At 44.5% G+C, this 25,941-nt stretch overlaps 1 protein-coding gene across 1 annotated transcript in view; it reads right to left on the bottom strand.

Annotated features, from left to right (window-relative positions):
• Positions 1–25,941, bottom strand: part of sspo (SCO-spondin) — a 69,023-nt gene that overhangs the window by 37,227 nt on the left and 5,855 nt on the right. Inside the window, exons 13-72 of the mRNA XM_062380033.1 lie at positions 25,790–25,922; positions 25,200–25,372; positions 24,520–24,738; positions 24,252–24,417; positions 23,498–23,756; positions 21,615–21,825; positions 20,878–20,972; positions 20,542–20,798; positions 20,303–20,437; positions 20,020–20,222; positions 19,733–19,860; positions 19,014–19,123; positions 18,737–18,886; positions 18,181–18,274; positions 17,863–18,072; positions 16,992–17,197; positions 16,676–16,790; positions 16,464–16,585; positions 16,156–16,329; positions 15,845–16,078; positions 15,631–15,753; positions 15,328–15,422; positions 14,818–15,049; positions 14,577–14,729; positions 13,637–13,774; positions 13,321–13,503; positions 13,054–13,204; positions 12,534–12,693; positions 12,290–12,338; positions 11,815–11,919; positions 11,595–11,722; positions 11,212–11,332; positions 10,981–11,108; positions 10,742–10,883; positions 10,487–10,657; positions 10,206–10,383; positions 9,994–10,069; positions 9,776–9,797; positions 9,498–9,618; positions 9,201–9,414; positions 8,955–9,096; positions 8,695–8,871; positions 7,715–7,870; positions 7,426–7,536; positions 7,162–7,317; positions 6,214–6,372; positions 5,963–6,127; positions 5,682–5,873; positions 5,390–5,512; positions 4,729–4,858; positions 3,599–3,724; positions 3,209–3,300; positions 2,412–2,609; positions 2,133–2,303; positions 1,702–1,957; positions 1,536–1,582; positions 1,223–1,393; positions 890–1,024; positions 241–377; positions 63–157 (exon numbers count right to left, since the gene is read on the bottom strand). Coding sequence (XP_062236017.1) covers positions 63–157; positions 241–377; positions 890–1,024; positions 1,223–1,393; positions 1,536–1,582; positions 1,702–1,957; positions 2,133–2,303; positions 2,412–2,609; positions 3,209–3,300; positions 3,599–3,724; positions 4,729–4,858; positions 5,390–5,512; positions 5,682–5,873; positions 5,963–6,127; positions 6,214–6,372; positions 7,162–7,317; positions 7,426–7,536; positions 7,715–7,870; positions 8,695–8,871; positions 8,955–9,096; positions 9,201–9,414; positions 9,498–9,618; positions 9,776–9,797; positions 9,994–10,069; positions 10,206–10,383; positions 10,487–10,657; positions 10,742–10,883; positions 10,981–11,108; positions 11,212–11,332; positions 11,595–11,722; positions 11,815–11,919; positions 12,290–12,338; positions 12,534–12,693; positions 13,054–13,204; positions 13,321–13,503; positions 13,637–13,774; positions 14,577–14,729; positions 14,818–15,049; positions 15,328–15,422; positions 15,631–15,753; positions 15,845–16,078; positions 16,156–16,329; positions 16,464–16,585; positions 16,676–16,790; positions 16,992–17,197; positions 17,863–18,072; positions 18,181–18,274; positions 18,737–18,886; positions 19,014–19,123; positions 19,733–19,860; positions 20,020–20,222; positions 20,303–20,437; positions 20,542–20,798; positions 20,878–20,972; positions 21,615–21,825; positions 23,498–23,756; positions 24,252–24,417; positions 24,520–24,738; positions 25,200–25,372; positions 25,790–25,922 — 9,023 coding nt within the window. The remainder of the gene's footprint in view (positions 1–62; positions 158–240; positions 378–889; positions 1,025–1,222; positions 1,394–1,535; positions 1,583–1,701; positions 1,958–2,132; positions 2,304–2,411; positions 2,610–3,208; positions 3,301–3,598; positions 3,725–4,728; positions 4,859–5,389; positions 5,513–5,681; positions 5,874–5,962; positions 6,128–6,213; positions 6,373–7,161; positions 7,318–7,425; positions 7,537–7,714; positions 7,871–8,694; positions 8,872–8,954; positions 9,097–9,200; positions 9,415–9,497; positions 9,619–9,775; positions 9,798–9,993; positions 10,070–10,205; positions 10,384–10,486; positions 10,658–10,741; positions 10,884–10,980; positions 11,109–11,211; positions 11,333–11,594; positions 11,723–11,814; positions 11,920–12,289; positions 12,339–12,533; positions 12,694–13,053; positions 13,205–13,320; positions 13,504–13,636; positions 13,775–14,576; positions 14,730–14,817; positions 15,050–15,327; positions 15,423–15,630; positions 15,754–15,844; positions 16,079–16,155; positions 16,330–16,463; positions 16,586–16,675; positions 16,791–16,991; positions 17,198–17,862; positions 18,073–18,180; positions 18,275–18,736; positions 18,887–19,013; positions 19,124–19,732; positions 19,861–20,019; positions 20,223–20,302; positions 20,438–20,541; positions 20,799–20,877; positions 20,973–21,614; positions 21,826–23,497; positions 23,757–24,251; positions 24,418–24,519; positions 24,739–25,199; positions 25,373–25,789; positions 25,923–25,941) is intronic.

The following is a 25,941-nucleotide window of genomic DNA, read 5'->3' as shown; positions in this document are numbered from 1 at the left end:
GAACAGCAACACAATAGCAACACACTGTTGTTGAGTTGAATTCATAATTCAGTTTGAATTACCAGTTGTTGCAGTCAGTGGGGACAATGTCTCCTGGTTTGTACTGCTCCCCGTTTATGTCACAGCGACAGTCGGACTCTCGCACACACACACCGTCCTGGGAATATCAGGGATCATGAACAATAACAGTGTGATTTCTGCATCTGTGACTCTAAGTTTGTGTATAGATAGACCACCCACCTGTTGGACAGTTGCCGGTGGACACTGGCAGCCTGGTGTGCAGTTCCTGCTGAGGTCCATTGCGAGGTCTGTACAAGACACTGCCCCCCTCACACACTGCTTCCAGTCCTGGCCGGGGGGGCACACTCGGCCTTCACCTGACACAGCAAACGAGTGCAAGCAGAGATCATTAAAAGGCAGTCCATTTAAATTCCGAAAATTATTCAAATAGATTTATCAACAGATGACCTGTTTATAATTTGTGCTTTTAATGCGTTACCATATTTTAATGATTTGTTTGCTTCTGAGCTCTTCTTTTATTTATGTAAGCAAATTGAAGGACCTCTGTGTTTGATAACCGGTATTTTGCCTTAATCAGATATGTATGTACTTTTACTAATCTACAACTCATCTGCATTTTGCTTTTCTCATGAAAATTGATGAAATAAAAACACTGCAGTTTGTTTTGGCTCTTCCCTGCTGCAGTGAGCCATGACTTTCTGTGACCCAGTTTGAGCTCATAACATTATTTACTGGTCTGGCTCCTTGATGTTTTCTTCTGCTACAAAAGCACCACCTTATTCACCTTCTGTCATTCATAAGAGAAGTAAAAACACATTGTGCCTTGTTCTGGGAAATACAGTATGAGGCTGAGAAATTGTTGCTGTACCACAGGGCTGCAGATTACAGGCGCTGAACTGCTGAGCTGTGCCGTGGATTCGAATCGGCCCGCGGGTTCGAGTCCGGTACCCTCCTCCACATGATACTGAGCACTTTGACCATGCGCTCCATGGTCCCTTCATACCTGAGAGACAACACAACTGGATTAACTTTTGTTTTGTTCTTATATATGTTATAATTCATACAGCAATAAAATGTAGACAGCACACTTCCAAAAGTTCAGCTCTTAGTAGCAAGAGCTTTGCTCAAATTGTTTTCCTTTTTTGTTAAAGTTTGTACATTTCAAAATGTGAAAGAAAACACACAAAGTAAGTTTACAAACCAATGCAGGGTTCAATGCTGCAGCTGTCAATCCCAACTCTTTGTCCTTCGCAAGGACGACCCCCGAACGCCGGGGGAGGATTCGTCCCTGAACGATACCTCCTTCTCACGCCAACATCACATGTTCGACTGCAGGTGCTCCACTGGGTCCAGATGCTCCAGCCACAGTCCACTGAAAAAAACACGAACGTATAAATATACAGGTTTCAAAAAGAAAAAGATGTGTAGGCATTGATGAACATGGAGGGATAGAGAGTGAAAGGTAGGGTTAAGAAATATACATTCAAAACTTAATTTGACAGTAAAGCACTAACCGGAGCAGGGAGCGGATCCACACTCCATTTCTCCATTAAGGCAGGTACTTTAAGGGACACAAGAAAAAGTGCATGTATTACGACAGCAGCTGCGATTCAGGATGTTTAGATTCAATTAGTTCTAGTCAATGAGTAACCAGAGGCCACATTTTTGTCATCCCAGTACCAGTTATTGCAGACATCGACGGGCAGGATGGTGCCGGCTGGATGCGTCTCTCCTTGATGGTAACACGGGCACTGGGCCAGGGGCACACAGCTGCCGTTCAGCAGGTAGAAGCCCGGGGCACAGTAGCAGCCGTCATAACAGGCAGTGGCACATTGCACCTCAGCAGAGGTCATGTCCAAACATACCCGCGGACACGCACCACCGTGAGCGTGGCACTCAGCTGCCGTCATGAACACCATGCCCTCGGGACATACACCTGAGAGGAGGAGGAAAAAGAAAACAAAAAGCGGAAATTCAACTTGTCTGTCAAATAACTGGAACATATGAAAAATTCTATAAAGTGCAATTATCAGTGTGTTTATCTTTATAAAGTCATTGCCACATATCACTCTGTGGGCCTCCGTCTCAAAGCAGAGTACAGGATGGAGCACCTGAGCAGGGGTGGGAGTTGCAGTCCCTTGTCTGGATGTGTGGCCCCTGGCAGCTGCTGCCCCCATGCTGTGGTGAGGGTGAACTGCAGAGTCGCTCTCTTGTTTGAACACCAGAGTCGCACTCCGATGTGCACTGAGACCACGGTGACCATACTGACCAGCCGCCATTCACTAGAACCACAAAACTTAAATCAGCTTCTATCTTAGAGGTTGTATTTGATCCAATAACAGAAACCTTGTCTGTGGGTAGATAAGACACTGAGGAATTATGTGTCCCACCTGGACAGTGCACTGTGTTGCAAGGCTCCTGCTCCTCGCTTTCCCCATCACAGCCAGAGCGAGTGGAGATGAATGTCATGAGGGTGCTGTTGCAGCTGCGGAATCGTCGTCTGATTCCCACCTCATCTACCAGGTTGAAACACGTCTTACTACACTCTGACCAGCCGGTCCACTTACTCCAAACTCCGTCTGGTAGCACTGCACAAGAGAAGAGCACAGTCATCACACCACCACAAAATGATGAGCACGCAAGGGATTAATAAAACTAGGACACAGATTTGCATTTAAGCTTTTGATAGAGAATCTTTAACGTAGGGCTGCAACTGATGTTGGCGTGAGCACAGGGTGATCTCTTCTATTATCTTGTTTTGTGTGACCTACTTACCAAAACCTAACATATTCAACTAAATAATATAAGACCAAAAAAAAGCAATTCGTTTTCACATTGCTTTTATGCAAAACAATTATATTAATGTGTAAACGATTTCCAAAATAATGGCTGAATCTTTATTTTTTTAATCATTGTCTTATAATTGCAGCACTATTTTACAGAATTTTTTGCTAGAAAGGTTCTTTACTTATTAAAAAAGTCCACAACAATAAGACCAAATGTCATTAAAACACTGTGTGTTTGATAATAAACCTAATGGTACAAATGAGAAAAGCCTTGAAAAATGTCTGTGTCAAAATAATCCCTGATCTAGGTTTAACCTGTCTTGGAGAAAATAGAATCAAAACATTGAGTGTGGCAGCATTAGTGGAGCTGTTATGTGTGCATGGAGCTTGTGTAGTTCTACCAGGGAGGCAGGGGCTGGAGCAGCTGCGGGCCTCAGAGGAGTCTCCTGGACAGGGCCGGACTCTGACTGCTCCTAGAGGGTTCACAGGGGACCTGAGGAGACAGGCAGGGCATGAGCACACACCCAGATTTAACCTGCTGTGTGTGAACACTGAAAATAAAACAAGACTTTGAAAACATCAAGCAGAATATTTAAAGTGAGCAGATCAGGAAAAAAATATTAGAGTGTAATTAGAATGTGCAAAATAAAGCAAACTGAAGTAACAAGTGCAGAATAATTCATTAGATTCTATATAAAAACACTTTTGAAAATGGGTTTAACTGTTTAACTTCCAACCATCAAGGATTTAATTAAAATGCTTCACAGTTGTGATGAATTGAACAGGTTCACCTGTAGCGCTGCTGAAGGCCCAGACCACAAGTTACATCACATGGTGACCATGACGACCAGGCTGACCAGTGACAGCTCGCCACACAGCTGGAGGTGTCGCAGGTGACTTGTCCTTCCTTGCATACACTGGTGAGACATTATTTTCTTAATTAGAACAATCAATAGCAAAGGTTCAGGCTGTATCCCACACACAATGCTGCACAGAATTCATATTAACAACTATTCAAATGTGAAGAATAATGATTCTTTTCAAACAAGAACATCAGAAGAGCTTTTTGACATGAACTAGATTTACCATATTGTGGAATGCCTCAGCCAACCAGTACAGTTTGTACATATTTCTAAATACTACACCAAAATCTCATCATATCAAATTAAATGTACTTTATTGTCACCATAATTCCTCTTTGAATCCAAGTGAATGTTTGTACTGAATTTGGAGACATTTCCTTCAGCTGACATTCAGATAAATCATGTTCAAGAAAAACATAAACATACTGTAACGGACTGGTAGTTAGGTTTATGTTCTGTTTGACTGCTATGTGTTTGTTATGACTTATGTTCAGCTAAGTACACTGTGTTAAATAAGTATTGAGATGTCCTGAGGGTCAGTGAACAGGTCGGGACGGGACATGTTACAGTTCTACACAAATGGCTGAGGGGTTGTGTGGGATGACAGGCTATCATTTGCTTGTTTGTTGGCGGGTCAAGGGTGAATGAGGAAGGGGAGTGAGGAAGACGAGTGTTTATGTTATGAGGAAACTGAGTTACGAACAAGAAGTGTAACATGTAAGTTTGACTTTAATAAAGTAACAAATAAAGAGAGAAGTTCCCTGTAGTCTGTGAAGTGAGGACGTAACAATATTACTGTGACCTTGACCTTTGAACGTTGGCTACCAAAATCAAATGAGTTGATCCGTAAAAAAAGATTTCCTTGATGGCGTTCAATAGATAACAACTCAAAAGATGCATTCTTGAGATATCACGCTCACGTGGATGGGACAGACGGACAACTCAAAAACATAATGCCTCCATCGACTGGCTGTCACTGGATATGCAATCATGTAAAAAAAAAAAAAATCTTCTTAAATAAAACAAAGAACCAGAAACAATGTGTCTGTGTCTCTCACCATGTCGTACACTGGTCCTTATTGACTGTCTGTCCCGGCTGCAGTGTTTGGCCGTCCCAGTGACACACACATCGGCTGGCATTTACACACCGCCCCTCCTGAAGGTACAGACCACTGGGACAGCGACACCCTTAAGAAAGACAGAATTTATTATATGATTGTTGCTATGATATTATGATTTGTCCTGTGAGTTAATGTCTATTTCAGTGATTGAAACTGTGTGACATAGGAAGCAGTGTTTCAATGTGTTAAAGAAGTTTTGTATTGTAATCCAAATAATAATAAAACAGAGTGTGAAATCGCAGACCCACTGAATCACATTCAGAAATCAATTAACAAGCAATGGACCATAGACAATTTATTTGGGCTTTGTTTTCAGAGCATTGCTTCCTCATATTTCTCTCCTTAATACAAAAGCAAAAGACCATTTTGTGTTTGGAGCAATGACCCAAATCACCTAAATACATGTTCATGAGCATAGTTAAAGCCATACAGGCACATAAAATAGGTATTATTATGTACTTGATGACTCTTTATGCATAAACGGATTCTGAACGGGCCATGAATTTTTTGCATGGTACTTCCCACCCAGTGTTGCCTATTCAACACTACAAACATTATAATCTAAAACTCCAGTACAGTGATATAAAGAGCCTCCTACCCAGTATACATGCTGCAGTGCAGTTGTTGGTCAGGCTGAGGTGTGAACAGGTAGGAGGACAATCATCAACTCTTCCACCCTCGCAGTCTGCCTCAGTCACCAGCACCATGCCATTGACACAACCTGAACAAACCAGTAAGTCTGTGAGTGTGTGCTTAACCACCACAGAGGAGTGACACCTACAGTTTTCAGATTTAATTTCGCAGCGATGACATAAACAAGGTAATAATACAAAAAAAAACAATCAGGAAGAGAGTACTGGACTCCAGAATGCAGTGTTTGACAGAGTCACCTGTCTGTGTGCCTGTGTCTTTGGTGCAGGCCTGGCTGTTGCAGCTCTGGCTCTGCAGCGTCATGCCCTCACAGTCTCGCCCACCGTTCTTAGGAGGCGGAGCGGAGCAGGTTCTGTTCCTGCGCCGGACTCCACCTCCGCACTGAGCGTCACACTCCGACCACTCTGTCCACTCCGACCAATGACCATTGACTACAAGAGGACACAGGAGCGCATGAGATTGACATAACCACTACTTGTGAAAGATGCCCCGTACTCTGCATCAGGTTCAATGGACAGACCTGGACATGCTTGAGGGAAGCATGCTCGACTGTCGAACTGGTCTCCACCGCAGGCCCCTCCAGGCAGAGCCTCCCTCAGTATGTCCCTCTGCCGAAACAAGGAGCCCAGACCACAGGACACGCTACATGCGCTCCAGGCTGTCCACTGGGACATGATGCAGTCCGCTACAGGAGAGGAAGTGCATTGTAAAAAATCAAATATGAATATTTTCCTGTCTCAACACCAATTCTGAGGTGGAATTATAACCTACCACAGTCTTTCTCATCTGACCCATCCACGCAGTCCTTCTGTAGGTCACACCTGCGGTCCAGGTGAACACACTCCCAACTGTCACAGGGGAATTGCTTGGGAGAACACGGACTGGGCACAGGGGGGCGCTGGGAAGTCACCACTGGTCTGGCTGTCATGCCTGAATCGGACATGAAAATACAATAAACAAAACTGTGTTCAACTTTAACATGAACAAAAAAAAAATCACAATTTAGAGGTATTTTTGCTTTATTATAATGTACACAAGACTGTGCAAAGGTTTTAGGCACATTTTATGAATTTTTCAGATTCAAATCCATCTCACAATACCACCAGGAAGTAGTTTCGAACTGATTCTGCTGCATGACATCGACCCAAAGCCCATCCTGAGTCACATGAACAACCTGTAGCTGCTTTCAGCCCTGCACTAGACTCTGAATAATCTCCTGAAATGATCCTGAGGGCCTGTATGTGAGGACACCAAGGTCCAAGTCAGTTGCTGCAGAGTTGTGAGAATACAGCAGGATAATGTTTGGAGAATTCAACCGAAGAGACTGGGAGTCCAGGCGCCTTGAGGGCCACAAACACAAAACTCGAAGAAACTACAAGAACACAAATATCTCAGGATGAAAAAGAGAAACCAGACACGAAGAGGACTCAGATATCTCATCTTGGAAAGACATTGAGATTCGAGAGTCTCTGGTGATGAGGGCCGAAGAGGGCCGAAGTACCTTTGTATGAAACAAGTTGAACATACTTTTTTGAAATATCCTCACTTTACTTGTATTGCCTAAAACATTTACACTGTTGCGATAAATGCCACCATGGTAAAATCAATACTGACTTTTCCACATTCATAGAGTTTTAAATTAATCTAATCTAGATCAATATTTAAATGATTCAAAATCCTTTCCTCTGTCCTGCCCTCTGACATGGTTTTGATGCTCACCGCAGCGTTCTTCATCTGACCCATCCAAACAGTCCCGTCGGCCATCACACACCTGCGCAGAGTCAACGCAGCCAAATGACCGGCATGCAAACTGGCCCTCCACACAGAGCACTCTGGGTCGGCCCCCATCATCGGGCGCTGTGGTGATCCACGGTGCTGTAAATACAAAATAGCGGTAGGTTATAAATGTCTACTCTGTGCAATGAAGGGTATATACCCATCTGTCCCGTGCGGTTGTAGGATTAACTTGTAAGGCTCATGTACCTTTTGTGGTTTGTAGACCAGGCCTTCCAGAGCTAGGAGATGTCCTGAGGTGCAGTCCAGGCTGACCTGTGGTGACCCCTGGGTAGATGGGAGGTTTGGTGGTCCAGTGGCCTGATCATTTGGAACAAGAAAAAACATTGAACTGCAACCAAACACAGCAGAGTAAAATATTAGGAATTTGTAGTAAAGGATTCAAAATTCATTCTGAAAACTGAAACTTTTGAAGCCAACAACAATGAGTTAAATTCAGTTGTACTTGGAAGTGTGGTGTTCTGAAGTCCAGGTTGACCCGTGACCCCTGGTGTAGCCACACCGGGAATGCCACCTTGTGACCCAGTGGTGTGGAGGCCTGGGGCACCAGTAGTAGTGCCGCCATGGAAACCTGGTCTCCCTGCAGAGCTGGTCTGGTTATGCAGCCCTGGTGGGCCTCTGGTTGGAGCTGTACCTGTAGATGAGGATGAGGTGAAAGATACACACAAACACATAGTGATATACATGACAGACATGATTTACATTTACATGCATATCTGGCAAATGTCTATTGTTACAAACGCTTGATCCGATAAGGAGACCAGAAATTAGCACTCATCTCATCTCATCTCATTTTCATTCGCTTATCCGGGGTCGGGTCGCGGGGGCCCCCAGCTCAAGCAGGGGGCCCCAGACTTCCCTTTCCCGGGCCACATTGACCAACTCTGACGGGGGGATCCCGAGGCGTTCCCAGGCCAGTGTTGAGATATAATCTCTCCACCTAGTCCTGGGTCTTCCCCGAGGTCTCCTCCCCACTGGACGTGCCTGAAACACCTCCCAAGGAAGGCGCCCAGTGGGCATCCTTACCAGATGCCCGAACCACCTCAGCTGACTCCTTTCTAAGTAAAGGAGCAGCGGCTCTAATCCGAGTTCCTCACGGATGGCTGAGCTTCTCACCCTATCCCTAAGGGAGACAGCCACCCTTCTGAGAAAACTCATCTCGGCCGCTTGTACCCGTGATCTCGTCCTTTCGGTCATCACCCAGCCCTCATGACCATAGGTGAGGATAGGAACGAAGATCGACTGGTAGATCGAGAGCTTTGCCTTGCGGCTCAGCTCTCTTTTCGTTACAACGGTGCTGTAAAGCGAACGCAATACCGCCCCTGCTGCTCCGATTCTCCGGCCAATCTCACGCTCCATAGTACCCTCACTCGCGAACAAGACCCCAGAAATTAGCACGAGTGGTATAAATAGCAAGAGCAAGAATAAAAATATGACCCAGTGTCCATGGGCTCCTACCACAGTTGATCTCGTCAGAATGGTCCTTGCAGTCTGTTCGTCCATCACAAAGCACGGACACAGACACACACTGCTCAGTGTGCTGGCACGCAAACTGGCCTGGTTTACAGCGCTGCACTGTGACTTTTCCACCACCAGGGGGAGATGAGGTCATGCTGCCGGGGGTCACCAGCTCTTCTACAACAAGCAGAAGGAGGAGTTGATTCTCATGACCAAGTTAGGAATAATCTTAAACCTTTGTAATCAGGTGAATTCTTCACCTCCTCTGCAGCCGAGGGTCTCAACACGCATGTAGAAGGTGTGTCTAAACTCCACTGGGATAATGCGCAGGTAGCGAGCTCTGACCAGCCGATCCAGCCAGCGCGTCACAGCATTCCTGCCCACCATCCGCACCTCAAACACCTGCACCACAAATGGGAATAATGTTTTTTGTTCTTTTTCTACTGGAGGAACATGTTTAATGTATGTGGATATGCTAATACAGTAAAACAAATGGCTGTAAGTACCTTGGCAGGGCCACCAGGTTTTCCATCTTCAGTATAATCTGAGAAGAGGCTGCTGTGCAGCGCGAAGGCCAGGCGGTATTTAGAGAGGTAACCTCTCATGCGTTCACTGCCCTGCGTCACCACCCCTGATAACCACATGGGCTCCAGGAAGTCCACCTGAAAATATGGCTCAGCATCGTTGGGTAAGGGACTCCATCCAGGTTCCATCACCTGGCTACACAGAGGAGGAGATGGTTCACAGTTTTTCCCGTTCAGGTTGTTTCAGGTCAACAGCCACACATCAACCGGACCACTTACACGTTGGGGACGATGTTTAGTCGTCCAGCGTCGGCAGGGTTGTTCTCACGATGTGAGGATGAGGTCAACTGTCCATATCGAATCTTCCCATCCTCCAGTCCGAGGGGGGAGGAGCAGATGCCTGGAGGATAAAATGAAGTTTAATGCAGCAGAACCAGTTTGGTAAACTAAAAACTTCATCTACAAGATATTTAAGCCTTTGGTCTAAACAATATTTTAATAAATATTAAACAGTTATGTCTGTTCAACACATTTTTGTTACTGAGTTCAACACTCACCACGATATCCTGGGACACCAACCTGTAAATAAATGTGAAAATAAATTAAATACATACCTACACCTTCAGTATACCACCACCTGTAATCTCTGGGATATTTAATGATTGGTCTTGTTCTTTTCCTGAGACAACTGATAATTTATGTATATTTTAGCTGTAGGATGCCTATATTAAAATTGTTTGCAAATAATACTATTTTGATAAAAAGTCTCACTTACAGCTGATGTTACTGCAGGATGAGTGACAGCAGCCATGGACGGAGTCCTGAGAGGAGTTGGGGTGGGGGTGTGTGGTCTGTAGAGTAAAGAGAGTAAATACAACACAGGGAATAAAAGACCCGGATAATCAAAGGGGAAAGGAAACAGATTTTGAAACAGGAGAATGTTTCACTTATTTCAGAGTGCTACTGCTACAGTTAATATGACTCTACCTGTCTGACTGGGTTGTGTTGCCGTGGGGGTGGCAGCCAGTTTCGTCCTCTCCTTTGGGACAGTGGAATTTACCATCACATCTTTGCCCTGCCTCAATGCAGCCCCCTGGTGGGGGACAAGAGAACTGACCAGCAGGGCAGCTGCGAGGACTGGTGGCTGTTGTAGAGGGCTGAGTACCTGCAGGTGGGAAAATGTACAATGGATGTAAATCTACTGAGCTAAATAAAGTAAGAATGCAAGAAGAATAACTGGATTACAGATTTTCAGTTGGGAAACTCACCACAGTACATCTCATCTGATCCATCACCACAGTCATTGACTCCATCACAGACAACTCCCAGTGGACCTGCTGGTACACAGCGGCCATTTTTACACTGAAACTCCTTCACTCTGCAGCCACCCACTGGGGAGACTGGCGAGGGAGGGGTGGAGGTAGTCGACCAGCGATAACCTTAATGGTGGGAGAGCAAAGCAATTTAAAAACAGATTTTTGAACAGACTGACAAACAAAGTGGCACTCAAACAATCTACCAACCATCACCACAGCCCATAATCTCAAGTCGAAGGTAGATCCCATTCTGAAAATCATGTGGCAGCAGGCGGACATACTGAGCTGACACCATCCGGTCCAGTCTGCTCTCAGCCACCCCTCGGTCATCATGGTTCCCAAGAAAAACCTGCGGGGAGGAAAGTTACACTTTAACCTCAAGATCTGAAAAAAGTTTTGCTAAATACGTGGCCTTAAAGTGGCCTGCACTTGGCTTGAGGTCTGACCTTGGGTCTGGGCCGTGCATCAGTGACCAGCTCTTTGTAAGTGTACCACTGTCTGCCGTCCTGGCTGAACTGCAGGTAGAAGCTGGACACAAAGGTGCCAAACACACCCCCACCCTGTGTCAACACACCTGTGGAAGGGTAGAAAGCATTGTATTTGTTGCACTGATTCACTTACACACAGCACAATAAATTGCACACTTCATTATGTAGTTGAGGTGCCTGCATGTTTACCAGTGATGTTATAAGGTTTCAGCAGGTCTATCTGCAGGTAGGGGCTTTGTGTGGCGCTGCTGTGTCCGGTTGGGCTCCGCTGTGGAAGATCCTTGTATTCCTCAGGTTCTGGACTCCAGCCCTGCAGATACAGGGTTTGCAGATCACAGCTGATGTTAAGTCATGCAAGCAGTTCTGTGACGCTGCACTTAATGTGATCTTCAGCATGCAAACATGTTTGCAGAGGCAGTGCCGAAATGCAGACATTCATTTAGTATCTCAGTTCATGGGACGCTGAGATTTTTGCTAATTGACACTGCACACAATGTAGATCTGTGGCTGATAGAAGTGTATCACAGGTAATTATGTGATAATTGTGTATTATAAAACTGGATCTATTTTACCTGGAGGTCGGTATGGCGGTCCCACCCATGCAGGCGGGCGGCCTCAGGTGGGTGACCACTCTGCTGTGACGAGGCCCTGAAACTTGAGCCTGGCAGAGTCTGGACACCCAGAGGAGCCCAACACTGATCTGAACAGAGGGTCCACAGAAATCACCATCAGTGGGAATCAGTCAAACACTCTTCTACACAAACATCTGATGAGCATGAGAAACACACTCACCTCCAGGAGGGAGTGGATATGTGGGAACCAGGGGTGTAGTACCCTCTGTTGGTTTGGAGGTCACAGTGTCAGGGGCCTCTGTCACGAGAACGGTGTAATTTCCTCCTACATGCAGATTAATGCCAGAGAACAATGTTATATATTTATCGCAGTTATTTCACAACTAATAAAATATTGTGTATTTGTAGTGCAATAATTTTGCTATTGAGGATATAAAGGAGCAGGATCTATGCAGCTCTCATTTTACTTGCACTCTTTAATCTCATTTTTCAGCTTTCTACATTTTGTAATGCATCTTTGGTCTGATATAGAACTTAATGCAGGTCAACATTTTCTTAAGCATTTAAAGTAAATTGTCTTTTTAACATTGATTTATCTGATCATATTTGAATTTCATCCTCGTCACATGGGAAAAGATTTTATTCACAGGAAGATATTTCTTCATCAGAGTGTAGAAGAAGAGTCAGGACTTTACCTTGACAGTGACAACACCTGTCTCCCTCTCTAGGCACCAGACTCTGACCCTGCACAGACAAAGGAACGTTCAACATTGAACTCATGTGTTAAAGTTTTCAGGGCAACTGAAGCGAATCTATGACAGGGACAGAGAGCATTGGATGTTAACATGAGATATGATTGAAACACAGATGCATTAAAGCCTAGACAGTGATGTACTTCAATGAAAAGACAAATGTGCAAAGTTGGAATTTCTCTCTTGCCTGTGGGCATCCAGTGACGGCGTATGGGCAATAGGGGGAGCACTGCACTGTCAGGTTGGGCAGACAGTGGCATAACTGGCAGGGGTCTGAGCTCCACCTGTCTCCCACAGAATGGGCCTGGCGCTGGTACTCACACTCATCACAGGGGTCTGTCTGACACCTGCACACACACAGACATGGATGACAGATGGCGGCTCAAGTACAGAAGGGTAAGAATCCATTAAATACAATGACTACATTCAGGAAATTTACATGATAATTCCAATTCATTCCAATTACAACGTGTCATCATTGTTTCACTAACAGAAAGATTGGATGAGCTACTGTTATATTGGACAGCCAGATTTTTAGTGAAGGCAAAATTTTGACCTGACCGAGGTGAAAGATCGAAGGTCACAGGTGTCGTCCATAGAAATAACCCTGCAGGATTATCAATATCTATAAGTAGAAGTGTAATGGCGTGGAGTACTGTGGTAGAAAATGAAGTCGTTCACAGTTCCATCATCAGAGGACAACTTACCGACGAGCTTTCCTGTAAATTCCTCTGCACGTTCGACCATCTCCATACTTGGTGGGATTATTTGGGCTGCGGAAAGACCACTGGACACTCTGGACACCGCAGGGCCCCAAGCACTCTCCCCACTCAGACCACGATGACCAGCCACAATTAACTACAGGCAAACAAAACAGTCTCAATGAGAGATAAAGAGAAACCTGCTTTGTAGGCCAAAATCGACTGTGAACTTAATATTGATCTGACTCGAGTTTGTGTTTTTAACTGACTCACCTGCGCAGTCTGTGTTGGGCTGACATCTCTGAGGCCTTCCTCTCTCGCAAACGCAAATTTCACAGTCCACTTTCATCTGCTGGCCCGGCCAGTAGCGCACACCGGCCATCTCACATGGACACTCCTCTGGTAACACACACTGCTGGGTATGGCTCATCACCTGGCCCTCTGGACACCAGCAGCCTGAAGGCAGAAACATACAAGTTAGACAAGAGGATGTGAGGGACAGAAATCTCTCACTGTTATTTTCATCTATTCCAATAATGGCAAGAAAAAACAAACGATCAGTAGATATTCCAGATTCCCTCTGACTGACCTGAAAAGCAGGGTGCTGTGGGATCACAGGTTGTCCCACTCGAGATGTGGGCGCAGGAGACTGGACAGGGAGCACAGCTCTGTCTCACCAGCCCAGTGGGACAACTGTTGTTGGCACATCCATCATCAGGACAAGGCTCTGGATTGGAACATGAAGGAAATAGAGGAAACTGATCTTATTACCTTGTAGTATTCCTTCTTTTATTAAATATGAATTGTTTCTGTCTCTGCCTTTTTAAGCATTTGTGACATTCACGTTTTGTTATTTGTTTTGAAAGTACACACGTCTTCTACAAGAAACAATTAATAACTGACAATAACTGTATAACATTTTTTTTATTTTCTGCTCAAACTACCCAATATGTTTTGAAGTTATAAAATATGAGCAACATTTTAAGATATAACAATTTCCATATCATAATTATTTCTCCATCCGTGCATTGTCTATGACACTATATTCTTTGAGGGTCAGAGGGGGATCTGGAGCCAAACAGCGGACATTTGGGAACAGAAGCTGCACCAGGTGCACCTATGGCAGCAGATCACAGAGACAAAATACAGAGACAAACAACCATTCACACTCATAATTTAGAGTCTCTAACCAACCTAACCCCAATCTCCATGTGTTTGGACTGTGGGAGAATGGAGTACCCAGAGTAAACCCACACAGATGTAGGGAGACCATTCAAACTCCACAGAGTGGAACCAGTAACCTCATGCTGTGAGGTGACAGTGCTAACCACAGTGATATCAAGTGAAGAAGCTAGGTTTGGATTTATTTGTTTCTGCCACAAATTAAATGGAGTGGAATCTTAAATGTTTCCTGAAGCATGTAAAATAACAGTTTCCATAATTCCAAAGGAAGAAAACCTAGAACCAGTGATTTCAAACCAATAACTCCTTCAGAACCATTTATCTATTGGGTCACAGACGGCTCTTACTGATTTCCAAGGCAAGGTTGGATTGTCCAGGGAGCTGAGAACAGTCTAGGCCTCCGTAGCGAGGAGGGATGCAGCCTCTGTGTAGTACCTGCACTCCACCACAGCCACTGGAGCAGTTGGACCAGCTCACCCAGGGCATCCACTGACCATCCACTGAAGAGGGAGGGAGAAAGCATCACATCTCAGAAACAAATATTATATTTCATTCTTAAACTAACTTATTTTGTGTCAACATGCTCACCTGGGCAGGTGGTGTTGAAGCACTGCTGCCTCTGGACATCTTGTCCCCGACAGTGGCTCAGAGGGTCTCCTGACGGGCAGGTTCTCTGCCTGCTGGTGGAGCCTGTCCCACAGGAAGTGCTGCAGGGGCCCCAGGGACCCCAGGAGCTCCAGGTTCTACAGCCCTGCTCATCTGTGGGGCCTCCAAGTGGCGCTAATGAGGAGTCGGAGCAGTCTGCCACACCATTACATACCTGGTAGTAGGAGGGGTACAGTGAGCAGGTATAGCAAACACACACGAGAGGGATTCTCCTGCACTCGATGATTTGTTTTTATTGTAGCAGGAGCTGAATTGTGTTTATTTTTCCTATAAATGTGGACATGCAGAGACAGAGCACTCTTTATCAAGAGACTAAATAATTGTTGATTATTGTATAAGTGAGGGAATTTTACAAACATTTAAAAAACACTACATTGCTATTTGTGTAAATCATATCAGGCCTACTTGTGGAATAAGAAACCCAGCACCTACCATACTGAAGGAGACACAGGATCCATCCATACATGTAAATTCAGGACAGGGGACAGTGTTGTTCTTGCCACCAGGAGGCACAGGTGAGATTTTATCTGAAGAGAACAAAATGTCAAACATATTATCAAAAGTCCATCACCATTAATGCTGCGAACATGGGAGATAGTGTTTCTCTCCTTCATTCCTTCACGTCTTTCTTGCCCATTTCCATATTTTCTCTATTTGGTCCTCTCCTTGTTCAGACCTTGCTCCCTACAGTCCCTCACTTAGAACACTTTCTTATTCTATCTCATGAGAACTCACCGCACACCAACTCATCATCGCCACGTGGACAGTCTGGGAGGCCGTCGCACACTTGCGTCATGTTCACACAGGTGCGGTTGTCACATGAGAAGCTGCCTGGACAGGGAGGTATCTGGATGGAACCTAGAAGACAGCAATACGTCTTTTGACAAAACCTGTCTCTGCGAAACAATGAAACATATATTTTGGGATTCTCTCAATATGTTTAACCCACCACAGTTGTCTATGCTCTCGTCAGAGGCGTCCCTGCAATGTGGAGTCCTGTCACAGAGCTGGTGGTAGTCAATACACTGGTCCCCACTGAGGCACGGAACTTGGCCGGGGCCACAGGGCGTGGTGCACTGCTGCTCATCACTCCCATCCAGACAGTCTGTCTCCCCATCACACCGCCAGGCCTGAGGCACACACTGGCCACCAGTGGCACAGCCGAACTCGAAGGATCTACAAGCTGGAGAAACAGAAGGCTTCCGGTAAACCTACCACTGACAACATCCTCCCTCTGCATCTCTGAAACACGACTTATACCTGAAGTGGGCACAGTCAGGGTGACATGTGGTTGTGATGGTGTGATGAGTATAGAGTAGCAAATGGTTCTGTTTTCATCCTCTCCATCTGGACAGTCTGGTGTCCCATCACACAGTTTAGTTGTGGAGACACATCTGCCATCTCGACAGGCAAACTGGTCAGGGTCACAAGTCACTGCCAAGCAAACGAGTAGGACACAAAATAATATTCCTTCCAACAAATATCACTTAAATGAATCAGGATGGGCTGGCTTCATGACTCTACCTCATATTGGAAATACTATAATTGTGTTTTATTATTGTTTGTACCTCTACTTGGACAGACAGCTTCATCAGTTCCAGAGGGGCAGTCTCTGTTTCCATCACACACTCTGTCTGCAGGAACACACTGGTCCCCCGGGCACTGAAACTCTCCTGGTGCACATACACACCTACAAAACGGATAAGATAATTATGCATCTGATCCATCATCCAATCTTTATGTTGTATGATATTGAACACACACTCCCTCCCCCACACACCCTCTCTCGTCACTGAAGTCCCCACAGTCATCGTGTCCATCACAGCGGTGGAAGTAAAGAATGCAACGGCCTCCAGCACACAGGAACTCCCCTTCGTCACACACCACACCACAGTCTGCGTCGACATAAGTCATATAGTCACAGAAGTGCAGAAGAGTAATCACACAAGTATGACAACATTTAAACACACAACAAATACAAGTGTGAATGTTAGGCATACATTTTACAATAGTGAATTATAGTCTTTCAACAGAGAATGTCGCCAAGTTGTGTTTGTAGGTAGATATTGGATAATAGAGTGTACTTGACAAATTACCTTGCTCATCGGACGCATCAGCAAAGCCACAGTCCATTCGTCCATCACACACCCGGGTGGCTGGCAGACACTTCCCATTGGCACACTGAAACTCTCCTGGTGGGCACAGGGGCATGGGGGTGGTAGGTCCACAGAACTCCTCATCTGATTGGTCGGTACAGTCTGGGTGGCCATCACAACGCAGAGCCAGGTTCAAACATGGTCCACTGCAGGGTTGGGGGTTAATTCACTTTATTCACTCCATAAACTCTATTGTAATATAGTTAAACATAATGGAAATTATTTGTTATGTAAGAACCTATTAAATAAATGTCAACAGTCTCAAAGGCAGTTGCACTCACCAGAAAATAATATTGTTGGATGAATAAACAAATGTTAATATACATTTGGAATCATTATCACATCTTGATCAAAATAATAAGAGTCTGGACTTTAGGGTGTAGCTAGTGTGTAGCGATTAGCTCATCTGGTTAGCAACATAGCATGCTAACATGCAAATGCTAAAATTTGGGTTGGTTTAGCAAGCCTGAGGTACAGAAGCACAAGAAATCATGTTTACATTCAGACATTAGAGAAAACATATACATACTGCATACTGCGGTTGGACTGGCAGACCAATCAACCAGCCAGCCAGCCAACCAACCAACCAACAGACCAACCAACCAACTATCCAACAAATCAGCCAACCATCCAACCAAAAATCCAAATGGTGCAAATAATGTTTGAATTATTTGGAGAAACATATATAATAATATGGATGTACCCTCATGCTTGATTAATCACATTTGATCATTCATCAGTTTTGTGCCTTCGTAATCTCTACATACAGAATTTGAGGTAGTTAGCATGCTAGTGTATGTTTGGGGTTCACCTTGGCGTGCTGCTACAGCGGAACTGGTCCAGAGAGCAGGTGGACGGACACAGTTCATCTGACCCATCGCCACAGTCGTCCTCATTGTCACACGCCCAGTGAGAGGGAATGCATCGGCCCCAGGCACAGGTGAACTCTGATTCTAGACAGGGAGGAGAGGGAGGAGGGCAGACCACACCCTCACACCGCCACACACCATCCTCACAGGAGCTGCACACACAAAGATCAAGTACACACACGTCAATTTTGATGAAAGAAATAAACTTACTTAAAAATGTTAATTAAGTTATGTTTTCGTAAGTATTCCGGTAGACTGACCAGTTTTGGCAGTGTTGAGTGATTGAGGTACCAGGTGGAAACATAGAGCCCTCCCACTCACATGGACACTCAGTGCGAACAACACAGCCTTCCCCTATAGACGAGAGAGCATGACATTACATTACATTTAAACAGTTCTGCTCCGTAATCTTACAGATTTGTAAGCCAAAATAAAGTCAAGTTTGGCTTTAGGGCAGCAAGAGAGGGAACGCAGGCTTAAAAATCAAAAAGGAAAAATATAAATACTAAATGGTCTGTATTTATATAGAGCTTTTCTAGTCTTGATTACCACTCAAAGGAATTTAAAGTTTTGACATTCACCCACCTACAGCATCCTCTGGGGATCAAATTTCAAGTTAATCTGCTTCCAAAATGACTAAATAATATTAGTTTTAAGTTTTAGAGTTTAAGCAGATGTCATTTTATGGTTAATTACTGGACCTAAGTGTTGCAGAGAATCATTGTTTGTTGAGGCTGACAAAGCTAAAATGATCCACAAGTATTCTGTCACTCACAGTAGAATAGGATCAGTAAAGTACAGAACACCATGTCTTACCATGTCGTACAGTGCCAGCAGGGCAGAAACAGCCCTCCACACAGGAGAGAGCGCCACACTGGGAGTGTGGACTCTGCTGAACACTGGGGCAAGAGGCAGAGCAAGCTGAGCCACAGGGTTCGTACACCAGCCCATTCTCACACTGCAGGGCTGCAGGGAATGATGGGAACGGAAAATTTGTTGAAGATACAAAAGTCGCGGAAAAACAATGACACAAGACATTAATTGCGTGTATTTAAGATTCACTGTTTGACAGTGTGTTGTATGCACAACATACGACAGAGCTCCTGGGACCTCCAGCGGATGTAGACCCCTCTGCGGTTACACTCCTCAGCATAGGCAGCAATGGCTGTGCAGAGACATTCACAGTCCCCGCCTGAGTCACATCTAAAACACACAAACACACAAACACCAGTAAAATATAATCAGCAGTACATCTACACGTGTTCATTAAATTCGGGTCTGATTAGGGGGTGTTGTCACTGTTTTGTGTAACATCAAGTAATAACAAAAGCACACAGTCACATTTCTGTTGATGGATGTCTTACAGTAGCAGTGGTTTGACCTGTGTATTTCTGTAAGTAATAATCACATGAAAAATTGTTAGCTTTATTTGTATCAAAACAAAATCCTACAATTACAGGATTGTAGGATTAATGTATGTAACAGGATTTCTGATCTCAGCTCAGTTATTCTGGAGTTTGAGGGGCCCACACTGCAAAATCACAATAGCCTTTAGTAACCAATCAGGGTCCGGGAACTACCAGATGACAACAATCAACTGTTTTAGGATGGAGTGCAGACTCAAAGGGAGTTAAAATATAGTATGTATTATATATTAATATACACAGGAGCTTGGATTTGTAATGAATTAAAAGTTACAGGAAGATTACAAGTAGGTAACCCTGGAGTTTCAAGTCAAAATCCCTTTTCAGGTCAGTAACTTTAAGCAGTGTGAATACGATACATACTTGATCGTGTCGACTAGTCACTTACCCGCAAGCATCAAAGACACACCAGTCATAATACTGCTGGAAGGGAACCTCAGCGTGGCACTGAGAAAAGAGCTCCAGACTGAGGACTGCACACCTTTTCCTGGCCCATGTCACTCTGTGGGGGTTCAGCTGAACACAACAACGAGAGAGAAGGCAGTTTTTGTATTTTGTATCAGGAAGATACATCACATAATCACATGATTTAACATATTTTACAAGCAGGTAATTAGGTCAGAGTGTACACTTCATGCAAATATCAGTGTGTGTGCATTTCTGTGTTGAACTTACAGCGCAGGGGTCTCGGAGGTCCTGATCCGCCACGTCAGGGCAGGAGGGGCTGACCTTCCAGGAGTTTCCAAACAGCTCAGCTGTAGACTCCACGATGCCCTGCCGTGTTGTGAAGTCGTTCTCCGTATCCCCATCAAAGTTTCCACACAGGCCCCCGACCCGACCCCGTAGGTGGGCAGCCAGGCGCACATAAAGGCGCATACCTGGAAATATTTATGTCTGCTATAAATACCATGAAAAGCTATTGGTGAATTAAATTGTGAAAATGTAAAGTCTGTCCTACCGCCATCCCAAAGCAGAGTGACCCCGAGTTGAGAGGAGAGGGACACAAACAGGCCGACTCTTTCCAAAGACAGACCACTGCCACTGTAGGACTTTGGTAGAGTAACTGGCATCCCATTCACTGTCACAGCTTTACCTATAAGATAGAGACAATAGCGTTTATTTCAAGCAAAAGCATAGTCCATGGTACTCATGAACCTCGACCTGCCATCCCCCATAATGCCCCACTGTGCCTCTTACCTCTCAGCAGGTGTATGATGGTGTTTCCCAGGCTGAGCGTGACCGACTTTGTGCAGGTGACCCCAGTGCTCCCACAGGGCACGTTCTCCGCCGTGACACTGAACAAACCCCCGGTCTCCCTCGCTAAGACGTACTGGCAGTCGCCAAGGAAAGAGAAACAGCGGCCATCGAAGGTCACATAGTGGGGATCCCCCGTTGCCACGCACACGCCGGCACAGGCTAACTGGCTGCAATGCCAGCGGCGTTCCTTACACACACTGTGGCAGAGAATGAAGAGCAGTTGAGATAGTTGCACGCTGCAGTGATGGGATCCATCGAGTCAACTGCATACGTTACCATGTGTTGCAGTCTTTGGTGATGGTGTCGTTGCTGTAGTAGAGTCGACCATTATGGTGACACGGGCACTCGTCCGGCTGAACACAGCGATCACCCTGCAGGAAACCAGAAGACATCATGTCATGTGCAGGAGTCAGAATTCCATTAAGTTAGTGAGTCATGTCCCTTTTTTAACCTTTGTCTGAAGATGATATTAAGCCCAAGAAGAATTAAATAAGATGACAATAAAGCAGATTTAAAACTGCATGTTTTCTATACAAATGGGCTTTTTTTGTCTGTAATCTTTTTACACATAAATTATAAGAATATATTCAAGATTTAATGATCATATTTTATAATTAACTATAGATGGGTGGACCAGATACAAAAAATGGGTTTCCTCTTACTTTAACTTGATCTGAATCTTATCCTATCTCTGACCACAAATAGTTATCTCTGCTATGTTCGGCGAAAACCCAACTTTAAAATTAACATAAATCTATAACATGGAACTTAGCTAGTGTGGTATAAAGAACGTTCTGAGCACTGCTACAAACAAAGGAGCTGCTAGCCTAAGAAAAAGGGGACAGCCTCCAAAAACATTGATCAGCTTTTCCTTTAACTAGTTATATTCTTATTCGATCTTTTATTGAGGTGTTACCCGTAGGGACAGTCTTAAACATCTGCATATCTGATATTGCTGGCTGACTAATATAAAAGATATCCATTCACAAGACCAAATTTGAGTTTTCACCCACTAGGAGGACAGTTCCCTGGGGACAGACGCAACCAGACAGGGGCTCTTTGCAGCTCGACAGTCCGGATCGGGGCCCCGGCTGTTGGCCCGGAGGGTCCAGGCTGGAGCAGGTGAGGAGGCAGGAGCGTGGAGAGTAGACCAGAGAGCCTGGACACGGGTTCACCTCCTCACAGCGCTCCTTGGTGCAGTTAAACAGCCCCTGCTCACACACACTGTGAAGGGAAGGGGGAGCAAAGTGAGCATTGACATAAGTTTCTCCAAAAATCAAGACTAAGTCACACAATGTGAAATGCATGGTCTATAACTTGTAAAAAAAAATTATACATAAAACAATATAAAATCGACCTTTAGCATGACCAAAAAAGATCTGCTGGTTCAGTGGAATTTACTGACAATAATCTCTAAAGAGTAGCCGTAAAATGTGATGAAGCAACAGGAGGTGTGATGAAAGTAATTTCACCTGATTCAGGCCAAGGATTGCAATTCAAAGTAAATGGATATACTGTACCTCATATTCTATTATCAGTGTGATAATTATCTAATCCAAAATGATACATTTCCTCATAGCAATCAATCAGGCTAATGTTCAGTGCAGGGTCAGCAATTAGAACATTATGAGAATGAGTTATGGAAGGGCAAGAGGGCAGGAGACTTGTGTAAAATCAGATTGACACATATTCATTCAGCAGTCTACTCTGCGACAATGGCGACAGTCCATCGAGTGAGTGTCTTTATGGTGAAGAGACACAATGAAATCAACCTATCCTGAGGCAGGGAGCAGGAACATAGAGAGATTTCATTAGAGCTCTTACACCACCAGGGACTCACTTGGGTGACGTGGTGGGCTTCAGCCATTTAAACACACATTCTAATCTTTGCACGGCAGGAGTTTAACTTAAAGCTATGAATACACTATTCTCATAGATATCCTCTTGAATATACGTCCTCACTTACATAGCAATACAATCAAATACAAAAAGTACAATCAAATAAATGATGTTTATCAAATGATCATTCTTATTATTGTTTTTGGGCAAATGTACAATGTCCTTTTTTGACTTCCGCTAAAACATGCGCTAAATGTGTATCAAGAAAGAGACAATAAACTTCTGCTTCTAATAGAAAACATTAGTCCACAAACACACTGTTGTCACTGTCCTTTGACCTTTATATTGTCCTCAAAATACTTTGCATTCCATAATAAATGTCTATTTCGGAGATGAGAAGCTGTGTCAGCACATGAGCCGAGTGGTTTTAGTCACTTCATGTACTAGAGACAAACCCATCCCCATGTGCCAATATTTTATTGTAGGTGCATTAAAGTTCTACACACAGTGGAGAAAACATGCTTACCCTCTCAGATTTATATCACATCTACCACAATATAAAAGCAACATGCAGATAACCATATTAGGAAGGTCCTTTTTTATGGTGTGCTATAAAATATAATTCATGCTTCTGGGTCTTAAAGAGCTTGCACAGAATATACCTCACCATAATGAGTTTTTTTAACAGGCTTGGTGTGTCACTTTGTCTGCACTTGCAGGAGTGCTTTGTCTGTGCAGCAATGGTTGTATTCAACCCAAGTGAATTACAGTTCAGTTCTGTTGAACTAAGCGGTGTTAAGTTGCAACAAAAGCAGTATCAAAAAAGACCCAAATCCCCAATTTCCAGCCAAAAACTATTATTTTCAATCAGAAATTTAATATTTCCAATGTGAAAAACACAGCTAAAAATGTCTTACTCATAAAAGTAACTAAAATGCAGAGTTTCTAGTCAAACAAATTAAACACAACTTCTAACTAAATAAGGTAAAACTAGAAATTATAGCCAGGGAGAAGCTGATATGAACAATAAGGAAAAAAGTTCTTCTGTTTAACATACCAGGTGTTACAGTTGTTCTGAAGGACAGCACCGGGCTGGTACGTCTTGTCCTCTTGCACACATGGGCACATGGCGATGGGAACACACTGGCTCTGGTGGTCCTGTGCTAGTCCTGGCAGGCACTGGCAACCTGGAACACACATCTTCAGGCCCCCTCCACCACTGTCATCGCAGCTCCAGCTCTGACGCAGGTCTGAACAGGAGGCTCCACATGCACGACCACACTCCTGGTACACCTGACCGCCTGAACACTGGACCGCTGGGGAGAAAGCAGAGGAGGGAAAGTTTACAAAAATGGAAACAAGCTTGGTGTAATTTGTGATTCTATCTTAAAATGTTAAAACCTAAAAGTGACTTAAGACTGCTGAGAGTTTTCTAATGGCAATTGCCTTTGTGGTTCTCCATGTATAAAGCATTTTTGGGTTACCTTAACCAGGAAAAATGGTACATGTTATTTAATATAGTGCTTTTCTCGTCTTGATGACGACTCAAAGCACTTTCTATATAAATTGAATATTCCATTAGCAACTCATGTAAACACCAAAGTTAAAATATTGTCTTATTCTGAATCAGGTTAATAGTCCGAATATTTCTGACCATGTAAATGTAGTCACTGATGTCTGCGTTTTTTCCAAAATGTCGGATCTTATCTTGATTTCACAGAGAAAGACCCCAAATTACTGTGGACACTTCTCTGGACTCCACGGTGATGGATGTCCTGGATTATCACTTAACCAGTGGCCTTCCTACTTACGGCAGAAGGTGTGGTTGCGCCATTGGGCAACAACGCCCTCCTGAGCGCAGTGCCGTGCGTAGGCAATGAGGACGGTGCAGTGACAGGCCTTCTGTGGAGCGCAGCCGCAAACCTCTGAGAGGCAGAGACGGAAATATGGCTCCCTCTCCACCAGGTCATGACACGCCTGAAGATCCCAGAGGGGGGTGCATTAGTGATAAAAAGTATGCAGGCAGATGATAGTGAATTTACCACTGACTTATGTTACATGATGCTCCTTATACACTACCTGAAAGATAGGGCTGTGAATGATGGAGCACACAGTCTCTGCATAGTATCTCCTCTGGGTGTAGGTGGTGCAGGGGTCAGGTGGAGCTCCTCCAGGTAGAGTACAATGCTCTGATGTAAACTTCCCCGCAAAGGATGACACGCTGGTCTCGACGTCTCCTTCTGGGGTGGTGAAATCATCGTGCTGGTTCCAGGTCAGCGTTCCACACAGGCCACGCACCTTGAATATAAAATTGAATATTACATTACATTACATTACATGTCATTTAGCTGACGCTTTTATCCAAAGCGACTTACATTTTTAGAACACTCATCATTTTTTTTATGATAGCTAGCATGCTAGCATAGCTAGAATACACACAGTGAGATTCCCTGCCCCTAAGATTTGCGGGTTCTCGTGTAGGGGTAGGCTGTCCCATTACCTGTTGGGACAGAGAGGTGGGGCCAAGTGTTAGGGCTAATACCCTCGAAAAGAAGATTTTCAGACCTACACTTAAAACCAAGGGTTACCCAGAATGCCTTGCGAATCAAGTTAGCATGCTAGCTATCTTTAGTTTTTGCATGATAATCACGTATTTTCACATAACTTCATGTCCCACCAATTTCCAAAAGGATAATAAACCAAACTAACCCAAAGAAGTACTGGTGATTAATCTGTATGATACAGTCTGTGAAGGATACCTTGTTTGCAAACCCGGGCTGCAACATGACCAGGGCCAAGGGTCCATCTAGATACCAGAGCAGCTGGGCTCCGAAAGTCTGGATGAGGAGAAATGATGAGGAGGCCCTCCGCACAACCAGGTCTCCTGTCACCAAAGGTAACGCCTCTCTCTCACCATTCAAAATCACTGTACCTGGAAGTAACGGGATCAACCATAAAAAATCACAAGGCAGTTAATACATTTAAGTTCTTGCAGATGGGGTTAGGCTCCCAACTCCAGGTCAATAATTTACAGTCATTGATTTATTACAATTAAATATGTTGTGTATGTGTGCAAGGACTAAGCCTAAGAGTTTCGGTGCTAGTGATCAGATGTCAGGGGTTAAAATGGTTAAGGGGTGCTTGGAACTGCATATCAAAGACCGCCCTGACATGGACACCACCTGGAAAATGCCAACAATGTTGGCCCAAAACAAAATAGTACCGCCCAAGTTGAAATAGATGGGTCTGACACGCAACATGTTGCCCAGGAAAAGCCCAGGAGGCAGATGCCTTATTCATGCCTGAAGTAAGTTATGATATCTCAGATCAGTATGTTTGACTAACTTACCTGTGTCTGTGATGGTGACTGTGGTGCGGAGTGCTGTGACTGACATCTCCCTCAGACAACCCAGGCCTCCTCCTCCTCCTGCTGTACACTCCCCACAGTGCACCTTTACCACAAGCTTCCTGTCGACAAAGTCCTGAACACACAAAGGAGAA

Source organism: Platichthys flesus, chromosome 21 (assembly GCF_949316205.1).
Source record: "Platichthys flesus chromosome 21, fPlaFle2.1, whole genome shotgun sequence".
Lineage (NCBI taxonomy): Eukaryota > Metazoa > Chordata > Actinopteri > Pleuronectiformes > Pleuronectidae > Platichthys > Platichthys flesus.
The sequence above is the reverse complement of the archived record's forward strand: the minus strand, read 5'-3'. Positions and strand labels throughout refer to the sequence as shown.